This window comes from Triplophysa dalaica, chromosome 13, assembly GCF_015846415.1.
Source record: "Triplophysa dalaica isolate WHDGS20190420 chromosome 13, ASM1584641v1, whole genome shotgun sequence".
Lineage (NCBI taxonomy): Eukaryota > Metazoa > Chordata > Actinopteri > Cypriniformes > Nemacheilidae > Triplophysa > Triplophysa dalaica.
The window spans coordinates 18230300-18250430 of record NC_079554.1 but is presented as its reverse complement, the minus strand read 5'-3'; the positions used below and the strand labels follow the sequence as shown (position 1 = coordinate 18250430).

At 37.2% G+C, this 20131-nt stretch overlaps 2 protein-coding genes across 2 annotated transcripts; one reads left to right on the top strand and one right to left on the bottom strand.

Annotated features, from left to right (window-relative positions):
• Positions 1-19: 19 nt before the first annotated feature.
• clu (clusterin) lies at positions 20-5391 on the bottom strand. Its single transcript, XM_056763663.1, has 9 exons — positions 5237-5391; positions 3551-3673; positions 3329-3477; positions 1810-1980; positions 1295-1721; positions 998-1138; positions 695-921; positions 405-580; positions 20-295 (listed from the first exon to the last, which is right to left on the bottom strand). The coding sequence occupies exons 2-9, from the start codon at positions 3636-3638 to the stop codon at positions 283-285; spliced, it is 1392 nt and encodes a 463-aa protein (XP_056619641.1). The 5' UTR covers positions 3639-3673; positions 5237-5391; the 3' UTR covers positions 20-282.
• Positions 5392-10459: 5068 nt separating this feature from the next.
• scara3 (scavenger receptor class A, member 3) lies at positions 10460-20030 on the top strand. The gene is made up of 7 exons (XM_056764418.1): positions 10460-10776; positions 14898-14933; positions 15050-15091; positions 15621-15740; positions 16554-16634; positions 17705-18748; positions 18930-20030. Exons 1-7 carry the CDS (start codon positions 10770-10772, stop codon positions 19373-19375), a joined length of 1776 nt encoding a protein of 591 aa, XP_056620396.1. The 5' UTR covers positions 10460-10769; the 3' UTR covers positions 19376-20030.
• Positions 20031-20131: the final 101 nt, after the last annotated feature.

Genomic DNA, 20131 nt, shown 5'->3' with positions numbered 1-20131 from the left:
CCATTAATGAAAGAATATGTTGAGTTTGGTTGGTTTTATTGTATTTTACGATGTACAGTTTATTATAAGTTCAATAGGACATATTCAATAGAATCTCTTTAGGGTCTCTGCAGGTTAAGCAGGGTGACAGTAGGTGTGTTGTTAGACAACAGAAATCCAGCTACATGAGTAAAACATATCTCAATATCTGACGGTAACATTCATTTAGAAAGATTTCTTGGAGCCTTTTCGGTTTTCTTTGAGCTGCTCTCCTTCACTGAAAGTGCCCGTCTTCCGAAACATTTAGCTTGTGATTCTGGAAAAGAAATAATGTAAAATGATAATTGAACATGTAATACACAGTTGAACTTGAGGATTTAGAAGATTGTGTTTGTTGAAATGAAAAAGATGGAAGAAAAACGTACACCGTGTCCTCTTTGTAGCGATCCAAAGCCCCTTGTGCCACCACCTCTGAGAATTTTGGATCGCTCCAGAGAATGTCTCCTGGCACTGTGAAGCTCATGTCCGGACCATCGAACAGTTTCACTGACACTTTTGTGTCAGCCGGGTTCCCAACATTATCTGTGCCTTTGGACATCACCTGCACATGAAATTACATGGAAAACTTCTGCAATTTGAAATGTTCAGTGCATGTTGAATTTTTTCAAACAAACATTTGTACTTGTTTATCATTTTGGATGCGATCTGAACTTACTGCCTGTATTTGGAAAAATCCGTCCTCGTTTGCGGTGTGATTCGCCAGAGACGACACCCAGCCGAACTGCTTGTTGAACATGTCTAGGAGACTTGACGTGTTGAACATCTGCTCTTCAAATCGTCTCATAAGGTTGTTGTACTCCTGGGTGAATCTTTCAGCCCTGGCGAGAGCCTTCTCCAGCTCTGCTTTCAGGGGTCCCTCCAGGGGCCGCCGTCCGGAACAATCTGAGGAAAAGAGCCAAACATCATTTCCAAATCTTGAGGTTGATGTTCAGCAAAGTTTGTATTTAATCGTACTTACCGATGTGCTGAATCTCTTTACATTTCTCACATTCTTCTTTTAGTTTAATGCAGCCGGCAGAATTACGACGAATCTCCCTGCAGGTCATCTTGTCGTTTCCGAACGGTCTTGTTTCGATAACGTCCTCATTCGTGTTCCCATCTATGAATAGAGGACAAGTCTGTGAAACAAGCTTTTGTGAAACAGAAAAGATATAAACGTTTTCTTTTATGGCATTGTAAAGCTATTTTTATAAAGTTTAACTGCTATATAATGATATTATTGCATTTTGTAAAACATGTTGTTAACAAGATTTACCATCGGGGAAACCCATGTCAGTTCCCATGAAGGGCTCGATTGATCCAAACATGTTTCTTGCCATGTCCATCATGGGGTTGAACATGCTATGGAAGTTCTGAAACCCGGGATCATGCATGGGGGACCGGTAAAAACGGGCAGCCTGGCCTGCTGCTGGTTCTTGGCTTCTGAAGATGCTGGGCATACGGAAAGGGCTGGGGAAGAAAGGAGACTGGTGGAAAGCGGGCTGATGGAAAGCACGCATGTGGTCGAACACCTTCATGCTGTTCTTGAAGATGTCATCCACTCCATCGGCGACCTCCGTGTAGCGTTCCTCCAGGTCCTGGAAGTGTCTTGTCTGCTGCTGGTCCTGGTCCACCAGAGTCTCGATGTTCTGGCCGTTGATCCAGATTGACATGGGAGAGGTCCTGTTCAGAACTTCTCCCAGCTGAGGAGGAGACGCATAAAGACGATTTCAATCAATTACAGCATCAGATTACAGCAGGTCGTTTTTACAGGTGTTTATAAACTCTCACCTGCCGTCCCACCAGGCCGGCTCCACTGCTGCAGGTGCGAGAGTAATATTTAATGCAGGTGTTTCTCAAACATGGCTTGCACTCCTCCCACAGAGCCTGCACGGTTTCATTACACGCGCTCTGTTCTTCTTTTAGTTTCTCTTCCATTTCCTGAGCCGTCTTTAGGGCATACTATAATGAACAAGAAACAAGATTCCAGTATCCACAAGAACTATCCAGCATTGTACCAAGTATGTAAATATTTATTATTTTAAAACTTTTGGTTGCGCTTTGTTTAACAGTACATGTACCTATAGTGTACTTACAGTCTACTTGCCAAAGAAAGTACTGGGTACTATGAGGTAACTACATGGTATAAGTTTAGATTTAGGGGTAGGTTCAGGGTACCTACCCAGTTATTATATTTACTGTTATACGTTCACAGCATGTACGTGGGAAACAGGACTGTAAAATAAAGTGCTACCAAAGTATTTTTGTTATGTAAAAGTTTTACTACACACTTGACCCAGACTTTCAATTCCAGTTCAGTTAAATTGTATTTACAAATAGGGCTTTTCACTATATTGCTTTAAAATAGACAAGTGCACTTGTTTTGTCACACAATGTATACCAGTAAAGGTTTTTATGTAAGGCATGATTGTAACAACTGCTTGAATCTCATTAAAAGCACCTCAATATGTGGTATTATTATGCATGGGGATGTAACAATATTATCCATATCGTGTTATCGCAATAGCAAATTGTCTCAATATTATCGCGGTCACATGACTGTATGCAAGAGAGGTCTTCCGGATTTTTAGGTCATTTGATTCATCTCATAACTCACACCTCTAAGCAACAGTTATGATTAGAGGATAATGAAAAGAGGATGCTTATTCCAAGTCATCATTTATCGTTTTAAATATTGCAATAAATACTGTACCGTGAATTTTATACTGAGGTATATCGTACAGTGAGATTTTAATGTAAAGATTGTTTTACAGGGCATTTTACCTTACTTTAAATTTGGACTAGCTTTAAGTTGCTGTTACATATAAAAACAAGTTAAAATGTATAAACTTATTTTTATCACTGAAAATAATAATATATTTTGCCGTAACTTATTGAGCACATCATTTTTGACAGTGTGTGAAAATTGAACATAAAAATTGCATTTACTATGAAAATCTAAATTAAGTCAGATCATAAACAATTTTAGTATATATTGTGGATTTATATTGATAAATTTGTACATATATATAGCGTCGATCAAGATTTTTGCCACTTGTCATTTTGTGTCTCAAATATTTTGCATACTTGGTTACCAAGGAAACGATGTTGCAATGAAAGGGGACTTGTGATGTGTGAGGAAAAATGTGAATAAATCAAAGTACACTAACTGAGACGTTTGGGCTAACCTTCTGCAAAGTATGGAAAATGTGAAAATAATATTTTATAACATTATTATGGTAATGTTTCTAATGTAATTTCCATCACAAAATGTTAGAATTTGTCTTTCTATCAGTTCTGTCTGTCTCACCTCTTTCTCTTCTTTGGTTTTCTCCAGTTCATTCACAAACTTCTGATGATCCTCCCCTGATCTCTCCATCAAAGTCTTCATTTCCTTCACTCCATTGATGGCATTTTCAATCTGTTTGTCCAGGTACTTCTCACCGAGCAAAGAGATCTCTGTGAACAAGATTTTCATGAGCTATTTCATGACCACTCACACATCTGAACTGTAAAATAATAGCAGACTTACGATTGAGATCCTCTCTAGTAGGGGGCAACAAAGACTCAACAGAGAGGTAGAGGAGAGAAACCCCCAGTAAACACCATGAGATCTTCATCTTTGGTGATAAGATTTTCGATGCTCTATTACAGTCTGAAACATAAGGAATGAGGAACCAGAATCAAACTTTTTCCAGGTACTATGGGTTTACATTTATAGGAAAGTGGCGGGCAGCTCTACAGTGGTTTTACTTGCTTTTGACCACAAATAGCTGTAAACCAAAACTTAAAATAACATGTTTTGTCCCATAGTTTGCTCTACAGACATTATTCTGAATCCATTATATCAGTGCAGCTGTTTATATCTGTGATGCAATAGCAGTGTCTGTCTACGACCTTTTATTGTTTTTGCAATGTTGATAAGACCCAGCAGGGGTAAAGTTGCCCATAACAAAAGCTCAGGTTAGATACTGTTTCTGCTGAAGAACTTTTTAACAAAAAAGATTTAAAGACCAAAATCTGCGCAAGTTTAGAAAACGTGCAGAAAAATTTATAGAAGCCTCTCCATGGGCTTTTGTTCACTTTCACTATGTGGATCTGAAAGCAAAATCTCTGCACCAAAGCTTTCAGAACGGTTGTTGTGACAACGCTTAATCCCAGTTTCCTGTGCGTCCAAGTAGGTTAACCTTTGGAGATTTCTTTAATAAAGCTGTACTTTTAATCATGTTGAAAAATTCGTACTATTAGGATGTCAATGGTCTTTCACAGCTGTTGTTTAGTTCACACAGTGATTCACAGCAGAATCTGTGCAAACATCATAAAAGCTTCAGCTCGGTCTGATGAGGCCAACCTTCAACTATGGGTTTGTGTACATAGAATCCCTGACTCAGACAAAATAAAGACGGGAGCCTGGTTACATAAGATATGTTCTCACCACACAAACGTTTCGGCTTAGTTTAATAAGGTGCAATTCTTCGGCTTATCTTATTCAACTGAGATTAGTTAAAAAATGTCCAAGCATGTTATTTTGTATTTTTGGTTTCCTTGATTTAATTTTGTCCTTGTCTCTTATCTCTCAGACCTTCTGTGAAAGTGTTTTTCTGCAGTTTTAGATGTTTTCTGTCTAGAATAAGATGACACAGATGGCTTGGTGGTGGGTTGTGGGGATTTGTTTTGTTTAATAATATCTTTCTAGAGCACAGTGTCCGTCCTCGATGTATTTGACCCGGCTTAGCTTCCCACGTTGGGATGGGGCTGCGAAACAAATTCCTCTCTGCAATGAAAAAATCAATGCGAATTCTCCCGGAGAAGTCACATTCAAAGTCAGCCAAACACTTTTTCGAATGGATACAATTCACAATTTACTTTAATTTACTTTAGGTACTTTAATTTAGAAAATATTAGGATTGCATTAGTGCATTCTTTTGTCAATTAAAACAGTGCCAAAATATTGTTTACATTTTCTTCATTAGTGGGTTATAGGCTCTGTTTTATTATTTACAAATACAAAACTGGAACATTCGTAGTAAACCAATGCATTGTGTGTTAAATTCCATCATCTATAGGTATTACATCACTAATCTAGTTATTCAAAGTTAAAATAATGATGCACATGAAAACAGCACGAAAAGCAATTGTATAATAAAAACCAGGATGCTCTACATAAATCCTCTCTGTATAAATAAACACAAATCCTATTATTTTGCTCTGGACTTACCCTTCTTTGATCTTTCCTCTTCCTTGCTGATGAACAGTGCTTGCTCTGTTAGGTTTATATACTGGGAGGCTGCCTGAGGTTGACGCAGTGATTCACAGGATGAGAATGCCCGTGGCTTTAGACTTTTCCAGAATAATTCACAACAGCAGGCACATCCTCTCGCCAGAAGTGGGCAATATTGCTCTGTCTCATCTCAGCATGCTTGTGGAGACACAGGCCTGAACATGGTGCTTACAGGAAAACTGTATTGTGGAGTTTACCAGCAATGACTGTATATGGATTATTCAATACTGTCAGAGGGTTCCAAAATGTAACAATGGTGACTCATTGGACACTTTAAAATGACCCAGGTTATGTAAGTGACTTTAATGAGCAACGTGGGCTGGACCTGGTACACCGGGGACTATACGTGTTATTATTATATCCCAATATATCTGCCCAGCACCCGGTGGGATTTAGGCATTTATTTAAGACATTATGATTATGTAACATTACTCAAATCAGTCCTAAACACCCTGTTAGATTTTTTTTCAGACAGAAGTTTAAAGGGACTGTTCACCAAAAAACGAAGTCGGTCCATTTACTCACCATCAAGTTGTTCCAGATTCGTATAAATTTCTTTATTTTGAGAAAGATATTTGGAAGAACGTTGTAACCGAACAGTTCTTGGCCACCATTGAATACCATAGGATTTTGCTTTATACATTTCTTCGTTATGTTAAACACGAAAGAAGATATTTTGAAGAATGTAGGAAAGCAAGCAGTTTTGGGGCACTTTCGACTACCATCGTCATTTTTCCAACTTGTCAATAACTGTTTGGTTACTAGCATTCTTCCAAATATATTTGTCTGCTCATCAAAACAATGAGATGCATTTTTATATTGTATATTTGGAGCAACTTGAGTGTGAGTAAATAGTGACAGAATTTTCATTTTTGGGTGAACTTTCCCTTCAAGGGGAAAGGATATTCTCATTCTAGAGAGCGTTGAATTGGACAAAATTAGCGTTGTGCAGTTGTAAACAAAAATGTGTACATTTTTTAATGTTAGATTCAAAGCTAGGCATGCACTGAAAGCCACAAAATTTGATACTGATTTCATCATGTCTGAAAAGAGACAGTTAAGGCAATAATGTAAGTGAAAATGGGTAAGAAACAATATTTGATGATACAAATGAGACACTGTGACTTATTAGTATGTCAGTAAAGCAGACGTCATCATGTCATTTCCTGAGTTGTCATTATACATGCTTTAAACAACACATTGTCATCTCTTATTGCATATTACACATTTAGAGCGTGACATTCAGAGTTACAGCTGCAACAGATGCTCATTATGTTTTACTTCATGTAGCTTTTGAACCCTTTCAGAGCTATTTTGACGTTTGTGAAATGTTCCAAAGCCGAATGAACTGTTATGTCAGGACAGCACAGCTGGCGTTTATATAGTCAAAGGTGATTCAAAGTCATGTTAGATTCTGGTCTCTGCAAAAGCATGTCTAAACCATAGACTGTATTAAGGTCTAAACCCACGGTTTTTCCCTACACACACACACAGCTGCAGCTTAAAGCCACGCCCACATTATGACCTCACGTTACAGTAAAATGTTATGTTTCTCATAAAATACAGCACAGTACCAGGTCTGTTTTGCCTCATTTTTAATTAATAGGAGGGGTTTGCTCAGGCAGACTTTTCACGATTGTTATTTTAATCCTTAACCTAAAAACATTAAACCGCAGGACATAATGTGTTCCATATTGTTTATGTTATAGATATAAATGATGCCTCAAAATTTGTAATTTAACATGATATTTTCCATATTTTCACCCGACAGATGGCAGAATAGATTAAAGATTTACTTTGCTGTGTGTTAAAAACTTTTTTAAATGGCAAAGGGCTGGATCAAATGTTTATTGAATTAATTCTTAAAGGTCCAATGTGTAATTTTATGAAGGCTCTATTGACAGAAATGCAATATCATATACATAACTATGTCTTCAGAGGTAATGTTGGTTATGTTTTCATTCTATGTCATAAGTTTTTATTACCTTAGAAAACGCTATAGGCAACATACACCACGAGTGCCCTTACATGGATTTCGCCATGTTGTTTACAGTAACGAACAACTGCATTTTATAAGGCATTGAGTACAGGCAGCCGGTTGTTATCTCAGAAATATCTTTCCATCACACTTTTGAATCAAAGGTGGAGTGTGCTCTTCCTAGCCGAAGTCACCAAATAGCAAAATAATGCAAATTATTTTAGCAGATGGCAAAAAGGATGACCCTCCTTGTCTTCCACTGGTTGTCAAACCTATAACAATCTCAGGACATTGGTTCACAATTCCAAAACAGTTACATCGGTAACTTTGTAGTCAATGCGGTGTGCATTGCTGTCCTCTAGGTGGCAGTGAATCATATCCAAGGCAAAAAGCACAGCTGTGGAGTGGAGTCAAACCAGCAGGAATGCAGCTCCCAAATAAAGTAAAAAAATGACAACACTGTCTTCATAAAAGTGCATAACAGCGAGTTGAAGTTACATTCAGGAAGAAACTTTTGGATTGCATTCAGCTGTACAAAACTTTGTTTGCACATTCTGAAAACATGGAAGAAAAAAACACCCTCTTTTCAAAACAAGATGTGACATATGTGTGCTACACAACAGTAAGCATCAGTAATGTAGTTTTCCCCTGTTAGTTATTTACTATTAAAGCCATCTGAATCAGTTAGGCCTACTGCCAGATGAATCCTCACGCCAGTCTTTTAAACTACTCTGTTCGGCAATGTTTACAGTTTTGGTCACTAGATCAAAGCTGGTGCTTTGAAGTAATGGACGAGCGCTAAAACTTCACGTCACCATGATTGGAGGTGTGTTTGTGCCATTAACAGCAAACCTTCTCTCATACTCGCCTCCAACAACCAGAATTCAGATGGTGTTGATTGTTTTAGTGTAATAGCGACACTTGCGTATTTGCGTAACCGTTTACAGTAAATTGCATAACATCATGAGATGCTGGTTATAAGTATGTCAACAATCTATAGATAACACTCAGTCTCTAGAGACGCATTAAGGCGTTTCTACTTCTGCACACATGTATGTTGAAACGCTGACGAAATAAGAGCTTGCTAACATATCAGATCCACCATACCAATCTGATTATTGTAGGTCAGTTCAGTTCAGCTTTTATTTATTAGAACTTCTTGTGAGAGCAAAACACTTCACACGCGAGTAAGGCTAAAGGAAGTGCAATGGCCCAAAGCAGAAATTCAATGTTATTAATTATCATGACATTATTTGAAGTAACTTTGAGTCCCATCAAAATGCCACAGTACATGAATGTGTTCCTTATTTTCATAATAAAAGTACCCTTTCTATAAAAATAAAAAATTTGAACTTGAATTTGTAGGAAACACGTTTAATACATCATTTAAAGCATTCTCAAACCATCATGATATGTTCATTGTTCATGATAAATTCAGTCAAGATTATTCAACCTCTGTTCTCTTGTTTGTTATTTTTTTCATTTTGGTGATCTCAGATAAGCAATAATATAACGAAACAATGATCTTGAGGTGAAGCAGAAGTCCAAATGAACAGGAGAAAAACAGAAATCTTCATCCTCTTTTTCTCTCATATTCCAGCTCACCAAATAGAATTTGAAGACCCCTGATTACAAAATCTCCATATGCGGGTTCCCGAAATCTCCTCTTGTGACCCTTTTTTACTTATTGATACGGTAAATATAATTCTATGATATTATTGTATTTATGGTTGTGATATTCATCCGTGACTAATACATGGCAGGCGATGAAAGTTAAGATGGTTTAAATTAATCAGTTGCTTTGATGCTAAATGTGTCGTGAAGCCACATTTACAGCTAATGTCTGTAACTAATGCACACTCAAGTCACTTGCACTATTGCACTATTGTATAGTCTATATTGTTATCTGTTCATAACCCCCTGTACATTAATGTTCACAGTATATAGCCTTCTGTATATATTGTTCATAGTACATACCGATTGTCATATTTTCATAGTACATGCCCATCGTAAATTATTTTCCTAATATTGTATTCTGTATTTATTCACACTGTATATCTGCACTTGCTAATTGCACTTCTGGTTAGACCTAAACTACATTTCGTTACACTGTACTTGTATATGTGTAATGACAATAAAGTTGAATCTAATCTAATTTCATCAAAGACGAATGCAGAATGTGTCTGTTGTATGTAAAAATGGTTTCTAATGCAGCACAAATGATAGATCCTCAGATGAAGAGCCAGCTTCAATACAATGATATTCTTATTGTTTTTCAAATAAATTTTTTACAAATTACAAACAGACACACATAATAATTTACACATAATATCACTGTAAATGAAGGAAAATTTCCAGCAGCTGCCCAAACCTATACCATTAAAAGAACAGTTTTTACTGGCAACTTTTTTCTTGTTAAAGTTTTCTCTGCACTTCAAAAATAGAAAGAAAAAAACCTTTTCCGGCAGCAGGGGCGCCAGAAATATTGCCTACCTTAAAAATAAAAGTTTTACTCCGTAAAATTACATATTTTCCATGTTTTTCTTGCAGTCTTTTTCTGTAAATTGACATTTTTATACTGTATTTCATATATAGACTATTAAAAAATCCACAAGTTTAAAAAATTACAGTTTGTTGACATTATACATGAAAACTCAGTAAAAAAATAACATACATTTTTTTAACATTTATGTTACATGTAACATACATGTGGACAGTGTTATGTAAAGAAAAAGAGTGGTTTGTTAATGGTGATCAAACTTTAGTTCCTCATTCCTGTCGAAAAGGTCTGGATCATGCCTTTAAAAGCAACCCAAAATAATTTGAACCCAGAAAGCAATTTTAAACACACTTGTACCGTTTTCAATCGAGACAGCGTGCTAAAAGCGTAAAGCTGCACGGTACATCTGTGAAAGCTGTTTATGTCTGACAAACAGAGTGTTGTGCAACAGTTTGTCCCTTTTTCTACCATATGGCGAGCATAAAGTTGTCCAACAACCCAGGCCTCTGAAGATAAGGTGTGTGTTACTCTAATACTGGACATTTGTTAACAATTAGGCCATTGGTGAAAACTCCACACATGCACCGTCCCACCGCCTCCTTTTCTCCTCCTTTCTCTTCATCTGCCCCCTCCCTTTCCCACACAAAAACATTCACTCCCACTCACCCTCATGTTTCCCAAAGCTGCGCATTGTAACTGTCCAAGGTATGACTCTCCCTTGCTTCTAAAGCAGAGGCAGCATGTTTTAGAAGGGCTCTCCACATACACCGGCTGTTGCTTGCTATATTATTGTTCAACATTTCATTGGACTGTTTCCACATCTTGGGACATTTTTTATTGATGAAAACCAACAAGAATGCTTCTTGGCGATTGGAGTTTTGGATTTTGACTGGTTTCTGACGTACATCCCAAGCTCGTGCTTTCAAACAGGTGCATTAAGATATTTCATCTGAGCTTCACCAGCCCTTCCTCGGCAGCTGTACAGAGTCAACATGAAAGGTAAGCAAAGTTTTTGTTGTGACAAATGTGTCATGTTTTGCCACATGGGAAGCACATATATTATCCATGAGAGTTGAAAGTGTACACGAATGAGCTGACAGTAAACATTAAAGACCGCAAGGTTAAGAGAGGCAGGAAAACTGTTGATTTTGGATGCGGGGCTGTCTTTCATTATTTGACTGTGAAGTACATTATACAGTACCTTCAACACTCTCAGCTTGACTGTTTGCTGTTGATATTTGGGTTAGGATTACATAAACCGCAGGGTGTATAAGATACTGGCTCTTGTCAACATACTCTACGACAAAACAAGTTCTTTAAAATATATGGATCTATATACTTGGGCGAGGATATCTTTATTCACAGAAAACTTGCACAAGGTCAATTTCCTTCTCTTTTAATGCGTAACTCAGAGAGTCATGAAAGAGCAGGGTTTCTAATGCGTTCCTCATGTTCAGTGAGATTTGTGCAATGTTCTTCATTCTTGTTCTGAGCTGCAGGTGTGGAGCCAGTGCAAACCTTTGCTTATGCTTATCCGCATACATTACTGATCTGCAGTGTTGGGCAAGTTACTGTGAAAAAGAAATAAATTATGAGTTACTAACAACATTTACAAAACTGTAATAAGAGTACAAATTACTCACTCCAAAAAGTTTATTTAATTACTTAATATTTTCATTATCCTATATTAACCTTGAATAGTCAAGTGAATCAAGGAAAAACATGAAACGGCTCTTTTCATTCATTCAAATAAATAATATAAAACTACATTAAGTAGTATTATTAACTGACCAAAGTATAAACAATGTGAGAATTATACATTAAAGCATGGATTTTATAGTTATCCAAGTTTATTAGTTGTCTATTCCATTATTGCACAAACACATTTTACACATGGTATTTAGTTTAATTTCATCAGAAGTAGCTGTAACTACATGACAGAATTTTTTTAACTAATCCCTTACTTGACTTTTTCATTGGAAAAGTAATTCAATTACAGTAACTTATTACTTAGTAACTAGTAACCCAACACTGATGATCCGTAAATAGACTGTATTTTCAGATCTCTTTCCTAAAGAAAAAACTATTGTATTATATAAGTTACTTTGGCTGTATCTGTTGAAGTGTATCAGATCTATTAAAAACATTTGGTCTTTACATTTGTTTATAACTATAACTGAATACAGAAAGATGATGAAACAAATTTGTCTTGATTAAAGCCTAGGGTTTAGGGATATTTTGAAAATGTCTTCCGTTAAAAACAAGATACAAAACATAATAGAATGCGTCCTTTGATGAAATGAAGGCGACCCATGTGTGACTGTAAACATGCATGTGAGGGTGGAGAGAAGAGGTCCGAGGTTGAATTTTTTTAACTTCATTTCCAAACTATAAGAGCAAGACTGTAATTATAAGAATGCATTCAATTTTCATTGGACTCCAATAACAGTTCCAGCAGAACGGTGGAGACACTTGTCTCTGTTATGGTTGAATCCCTGTGGTTTGGAAAGACCCTGCTCAACATTTCTGCCTTGTGTCTCAGATTTCAGGCATTTTTGTCAGAGCTACTCAGCCAAATCCTTTCTTCTGGTCACAAAATATCATGATGACTGAATGTTTTGATGTGTGATGTCCATTTTAGCTCAGATTTCCACTTCAAAGCATAAAAACACTGGGAACACAGAGATCATTAATTTGAACATCACACAAACTCAACATTCAAAGTCCTTTGGTTGAAGGTCAATTATATTAAATGTACAGTGCCTTTCCTTTGGCAGAATCATTTGGAAATCTCTGGTAAACATAAGACATTGAAGATATCGACCAGTGTGTTTGAATAAATGATTTGTCTTACATCTCTGTCTGCAGGGTTGCAATTGATTTGAGCTGGAATCATAAGGTTTATTAAAGAACCATCTTTCAAAATATATGTATGTAGGTATATTGGAGGAGAGGAAGGTTTGACGTGTAGCAGACCCTTATGATCACATATTGCAATTTTTCAGAGTTGTTGTTTTCCATACTGTAAAACATCTGCTCAACACCTTAGACATCTCAGGTTTAAGATTGTATCTGTGTTTTTTATTATTTTATCATGTGTTCATTGTGTTTAATTATGCTAGTAAGCTGTACTTTTTTGTTCTTATTACTAAATCAAAACAACCCAACTGCACTGGAATGCACAATAGAACAACAAGATTAAAAAAAATAGTGTTATCTGTTTTTTGCAAATGAACCCTTGTATGAATTGCTTGTTTAGAATCTACTTGGACACCAAAACAGACAGAGTTAATTTTGTTTAATGAGCCTTATTTTGTTTTTAAGGTTACAAAAATGGTTAACATAACCAGATCTACGAGATTACAAACTCGTACACCATTTAATTTATTTCTCTGTTGCGTAATGCATGATTTGCTTAAGTCTTACATCACATTTTAAAGTAGACAGACTTGTTTTACAAACACTAGCATGTGTTTTCAGACTTATGTTTTCAGACTTCAAACTAAAAGACTTTCCATTCCCTAGGACCATAAATGAACTGTCAAATAAATTAAACAGTCTGTCCATTTATAATTTTGATAGCTTTCAAGTGTACTTCTGTTAGTCTGGATATGGCGGTTTTGAAGGTACATTTCCTGGCTTTGCGAGGGATGTTTTGCAGACATTCAGTGCAGACTGTAAAGGTCTCCTCCTTATGCTCTGTACTCCTGGCAAAATTTACACTGTACCACGATTCAGAGCCAATCTTGAGTCTTTTCCACCTGTGTAACCAGGATGGGCGAGGAAACGTCTGAGACCTGCTTTAGCTCTGCACATTCCAGAATCCCCCAACCTTCGTTTCCTCGCCCTGATTTTGCCCCTTCTGGGTCCAGCAGACCTGACTTCAGCTGTTTGAGAAATGGGAATAAACAATCTCACCTCAGAACATGAGTTTAGCTGGTCTGGTTTGCAAAGCGCCTGCTCCGAGTCATGACCGGGGTTTGTCAGTGTTGTACCTCCTCCAGTAACAACCAATTGAAGCAATGAGCTATATACATTTATCTTTTCAGACAGCTGTCATTCCCTCATTGTAGAAAATGTTGTTTCAACTTATGATAAGTCAGTTGGTTGGCAGCTTGGTAACTTATTTTTTAAAAGTGAACCAACGGAAAACAACTTTTTTACAGTGTTTATTTAGTTGTCTACCCAATTTTTCCAAGCAGACATAGTCCGTCCTCCAATGATGCTGTGCAGATGCACAACTTGGTAGATTGCATCCTTCCAGGGAAATGTTTTCATGCTTCTTCCTGTGCGCTGTCTCTATTTCTTCCCACTGATTTATACATGGGTGGTCTTAACCTTAGTGCAGAACAATCCTAAATTTCAAGGCTTTAATGTAAAGTTCAGGTGTTTATAGCACCAAATGTACTGAAGGTTTACATAACAGATGACTGTATTATCCCACCCCCCTTTGCGTTTGGTTAAATTGGTTGTGCTTTATCTCCCTGGCATTTGACAATAACAGTTGTGTTGTTTTCCACTTGCAGTTATTTTTTGTACCCGAGCATCTTTCTGCTGGTGTCGGTTTGGTTTGTTCTATTGCATTCTGACATACAATTATCATTTTTTATGTCAGTGTTTAAAATCTACAATTGTATTGGTCTTCCTTATTGTTTTTCAAGGACTTGTCATTTTAAATAAATAAAGTGTGGAATTACATTGATTTAAAAGATTGCATAAAACATATAAATGAACTCCATTGAAGACAAACTCACCATGGGCTGCTAAACCCATTAGATTAGGTTAAGTGCATATCTGACACATAAAACATTCCCGTGCTATTTTATTCCTCCCCGAGAATATGAATCATGCGAAAGTTTAGAAATTTGGAAAAACATAACACTTCCCTCAATATGTAATAATATTTTGCTAATTTAAGGTTCTTTCCAATAATGACTTCACTAAGTATAAATCTGCCCCCAAGTTGACTGTTTTCTTTATTCAAGAGACTTCTTGCAAGCAGATCTGGCAGTTTGGCTTGAATTTTAAAATCTATGTTGCTGAAAATAAATTCTGTGTTGTTTCCCTTAGATTATAATTTACAATAAATTTGTAATATCAACCTTCCTTTTCTCTTCCAGATAGCTACAGTGGCTACGAGAATCAGCTTTTCAATGGTATGTACATTTGTAATAGTTCTTCTTTAAAGACTCCAACAGAACATGTTATTTGACTGTGATACCTTTGACAGTCATGACATCATGTTCATGTTTTGTACAATCTTTCATTGCAGAGGACTTAACTGGCGAAGAGGAGGATAATCCTCCTTCAAGAGGTTAGAAAAGTTCATCTTTGTGAAATGTATTGCTCTCAGAGTGCACATCACTTTTTTCACCGTTTTAATATTAATGTTTATTCCTGGAAAAAGTGGTGCTTTTGATTTAAAACGATTTGCTTGATAAACATTTATATGTACATGAGTCCACCCTTTGTTTGAAATCACCTAACCATGCTATGTAAAATGAGTAGTATGTCCAAAACCTGAGTTTGAAAAATATTAGGCAAGACATACCCTGATTACTTTTTTGTACTTGATTTTCGCTCCGTCGTGAAGTCCAGAATGCCCAAAGTTTAAGCATCACAGTGTCAACATTTTAGAGAAATCAAACCATAAATGGTAAATGTATAGTTGTCTATGTATAGTTCCGTGCATATTAAATTTGAATTGAAACGAGAAAGAACAAGAACAAAGACACACTTTATCTTTAATGTTGATTTTGAGAAGAAGTTTGGATATAATGGTTAGTTAAAGTTAAAGTTCCGAATACCAGTCATAAAAGCTGAGTGTCTTTTTAAATGCACAGGAAGGACAAGAGGTGGATGCTTGAAATGCCAGCAGTCACATTCTCTCCAGCTAGCTGTCAAAATGCTCTATGGCTTTTTAGCTTTGCTCATCATTGCTGTGGCCGTCTTGGCATCCCTTGGTAAGTTGATATCCCACTAAAACACATCATTAATAAGCCCTGTTTACAACATGGTTTGTTTTTTGTTCTCTTTGCAATTGCAAAGTGATACCAAAGAAATTCCTTTCTATTTTGCTTTTAAGAGAAAGAAAAAAGTTTTAAAAGGTCAGAACAAGCCCGTGTTTATTAATATGGCCACTTTGCAACTGAATATACTTCAAATTAAGAAAAGGGTTCAAATCTGTTGATTGCAATAAATATCAACCCACATCAACAGCACATAAACAATAATATGCATTGTTTATGTCAAAACACTTTATGGAGCAAATTAGGAATAAATAAATACTTCAATGAAGGAAACTGTTTAAATAATAGACAAAAGTACTGGACATTTCAGAATGTTACAACCTGTATAATTTACAAAATGTACATAGCGTACAGTTTTGATAAGGACCTCAGGAAATGAATCTAAAATATCAGGTATATCTGAGGAAATCTGTAGAAAATCTCTTTTCATCACCTTCTGTAATACAGCAGATGAAACATGCAGCTGGAATTTAAATTACGACCACAAGCAACAACCCATTACACACTTTACCAGTCCCCAAAGTCCAAGATTAAGCCTCGGTCTATAAAGCGTCTGAAAAGATTTCCCAAAACATTTTTTTAAGGAGGTACAAGTTGGCTGATATTCAAAGAAATGCAATTGGTGCACTGTTGCAACTGCACAAATGAATTTTTCGATATTTCAAATTAGAACTTTGCATGAAGCGCTCCAATATTTTCTTGTTTCACATTGCCTGAATTTAATTTAATGTAAATACATTTTCACAGTCTTTAGGAGAGTCGACACCTTATCCGAAGAGGAATTGTCTTACCACAAAAAGATTTCCAAAGTCCAAGAGAGTATAAAAGGTAAAACGTCTTATTTTACAATCTGAGATCAAGAACGCCCAACTCACAGCAGCTGCTTCTGTAGTAGATCTCATAGATTTATCGCATTTGTTTATCTGATCTCACAGATCACTTCCTGTGGTTGGTAAACCCCTCAGAGAGCACAACCTCATGAGGAAACATGTATTACCTGTAATGAGTAGTCCAAGCATTGAACAAAGAGGATAAGTGTAGCTTTTTAAGTGATTTAATTGTCTAAATGAAATTAACATCAGAGAACGAGAAACATAAACAAGATCAGACATGACAAACAGAAACACAACATCACACCACATCACAACACATCACATCACATCACATCACATCACATCACAACAAAACACATCACATCACAACTCATCACAACACATCACATCAGCGACTGTTTAGCGACTAAACAGACCAATTGATGTCTACTTCTAACCCATTTAAAGACGAAAGCCTTTTAATGAATAAAAAATGAAAGAAATATAGCATTCAAAGAGAAAACATAACTTCCTGGAACTATCTGAAGGCTCCATTAATCACGTGACACTCCAGCGTTTTGAACTTCCGTTAGATGAACTTTTTGGCTCTGATAAAACAATGACTGCAAAAATAATTTTAAAATAAAATACGACAAAAACACATGACCCCTTACAATACCCAAATAATAACAACGATAAAGCTGTCTAAAACAAACAAATACGCCTTTTTATTGCAACTTACTTTGAAACACATTTTGTAGAGATGCACCGATATATTAGCAAATATAGGTATTGGTCGATAAAAGGTAATTTTCACACTATCGGCTATCAAAAGAGGACAGGAAAATTCAATGAATCAGTGCTCTGTGTATAGAAAATGTTACAAAACATCACCAGTTCGATGTCCAATATTATAAGTCATTATAAGAATGAATGACGTTCATAAAGTTAAGAAAAATTAAGGTAATCTTTAGAATCGGCATCGGTAGATATCACATTCATATGAGAAATTTTGTATTGTACATTATTATGTATCTTTTCTTGATATTACACAAAAGACACTAACAATTTGATGGTTTCTTACAGACTTCAGTACAACAAGCAACTACTCCAACTGTTTAGACATTACACAATTCCAAGTGGAGATTGCCAGATTAAAAAAGGAGTTTGAGGACATCCAGAAAAAAGTTTTAGGACAAGAACACCAGTTGGACATGTCCACTGAATCCCAGCAAAGTCTGATGCAATCCAGCAACAGAATGACGCGAGATCTTCAGGCCTTTGGAATCACCATCAAGCGTATTAACCAATCTTTGGCCCAATACTTGGATCAGGTGACCGGCTGGCAGGTTGTCATCAACGAAACCGATCATGGATTGAAAACTCTTGTGGAAGATCAATACGATTTGAAGGCCACAATGCAACAGGTCAACACAACCGTTGCTCTCAGTGCGTTGTGGATAGGTGCTCTTCAGAGGAAGGCCGAAGAGGAGACCTTGGTGCTTCAGAAAATAACAATGGACTGGCAGAACTATAGCAGAGGTTTAAGCACGCTCAAATCCAACTCCAGTGTGACCACGCAGACCCTAAGAACAATTCAGAGTGCCGTCTCTGCTACCCACCAGCAGATCAGCATGAGCTCGGAGATGATTCATGATCTTACCCTACAGGTCATGAACCTTCAGATGCAACTAGATAATGTGTCTTCCTACATCGATGAACACGAGGAGAACATGCATGACCATCAGTACCACGCCAAGTATTATGAGAACCGTACCGGGGAACGATTTGTAACCCTGGATGCAAGAATGAATTCCATCGAAATGGAGATCGACACAATCTCCTCCAGCATTAACGCTACCGTCAGCCATGTTCAGAGCATGTACAAGTACATCAACATTGAAAGTTCCTCTTGCCAATCCAGACTGGGCAGTCACACGGAAGATCTGCAGAGCCTGAACAACACTGTCTTGCTGCTTCTTCACCTGGCGGACACTCTCAGGATGCAGTACATGATGCTGAGTCTTCGCCTTGATGTCGATGTGAGGAACCTCTCCATGGTGATGGAGGAGATGAAACTGGTGGACACCAGTCATGCACAGCTGATCCAGAACTTTACCATTTTGAAAGGTTTGGTTGTACCTGTATTAAATAAGTTGCACAGTCTTATCCTAGAGTACATTTTGTTGCTTAGCGATGATGTTTGAGAAAATGTTAGGATCTCTTTTTAAGCTCTAGAGAAGATATATCTGACATAACTATGTTCAGCAGAAGCAGAAAGAATAAAGACCTCATTCATTCTTTCTTACAGGTTTACCTGGTCCACCAGGGCCAAAGGGAAACAGAGGAGAACCAGGAGCCAGAGGACTTGAAGGCCTCAGAGGCATTAAGGGAGACAGAGGACTTGCTGGAAATCGTGGGTCTCAAGGCCCGAAGGGTTTTGCAGGAATTAAGGGTGATCAAGGTTTACCTGGAACTAATGGTTTGAAGGGGGCTCCTGGACCTAAAGGGGAAAAGGGGTCTTTAGGACAACCAGGGCCTCGTGGTGAAAAGGGACTGAAGGGCGACATGGGGGTTCCTGGGAAGGATGCAGCTCCTGGCCCTACGGGCCCTACGGGGATCCAGGGCCAAGCTGGACTCCCAGGGATACATGGGCTTAATGGTCCTTCAGGACTCCGTGGACTTACGGGACCACCAGGGCCACGTGGACCACCTGGACCACCTGGACCACCAGGGGAACCTGTACAGAGGTCATGAACAGATAAATTATTTCTCTGTTCCTAAAAGAGGGTCAATTTGTTGACCAAATGTTGATACACTGACTGCCCTTCTGAACAGAGTGATAAGTACATTGAAGAGCTCTTTCAAAACAAGACAATAATGGGAACACATGGCCCACAACTAAAAAAAAAAAAAAAATCTACTTTGGCCAACATGAAACTTGCTTGTGTCGTCAATGGTTACCGAGCAAGGCTGCTATAAAACCATTGATCAATGTGTTACCGCCAACTGACCACAAACAGAAACATTATTTTGACGGTAATCATTTGATTACGAAACAATACATTGACTGCATGAGGAAACTTCCCAGTTGACTTTATGACAAGGAATGTCAGACGGTTTTAAAGATACCAAGAACAGAATGTTTTTTGTGATTCTTGTGTACTTTAATGCACTAATAAAGCATGCTTGCCGCACTGTGTGACACATTCAGATGGCGCTTAATAAAAGTATAAGTAGTGCAGCGGCATCCATTTTGTATTTGTGTCATAATCATAAAAGTTCAGAGCAGGTACTCTGGTGATACATAATTTTTATTTTGTGAGTTTGAGTGTAGTAAATATTTTCAGGCATCTGCAGTAAATAGCAGCATCTATAACAAAATGCACATGAATAAAAAAACTTTATAGTTGCTGGCATTGCAGTTATTATTGTGAACTGTTAGCAATAGACAGTACAACCTTTGTTTTTAATAGTTGTCTTTTATATGATGTTTTTATATAGATATTTTTA

Coding starts and splice junctions, on each gene's coding strand:
- scara3 (XM_056764418.1), top strand. Junction 15,092..15,620: donor GGATAATCCTCCTTCAAGAG/GTTAGAAAAGTT, acceptor TTAAATGCACAG/GAAGGACAAGAGGTGGATGC. Junction 16,635..17,704: donor AGTCCAAGAGAGTATAAAAG/GTAAAACGTCTT, acceptor GGTTTCTTACAG/ACTTCAGTACAACAAGCAAC.
- clu (XM_056763663.1), bottom strand. CDS start 3,638: ATGAAGATCTCATGGTGTTTACTGGGGGTTTCTCTCCTCTACCTCTCT. Junction 3,478..3,550: donor TACTAGAGAGGATCTCAATC/GTAAGTCTGCTA, acceptor TCTTGTTCACAG/AGATCTCTTTGCTCGGTGAG. Junction 1,981..3,328: donor AAACCAAAGAAGAGAAAGAG/GTGAGACAGACA, acceptor TGTTCATTATAG/TATGCCCTAAAGACGGCTCA.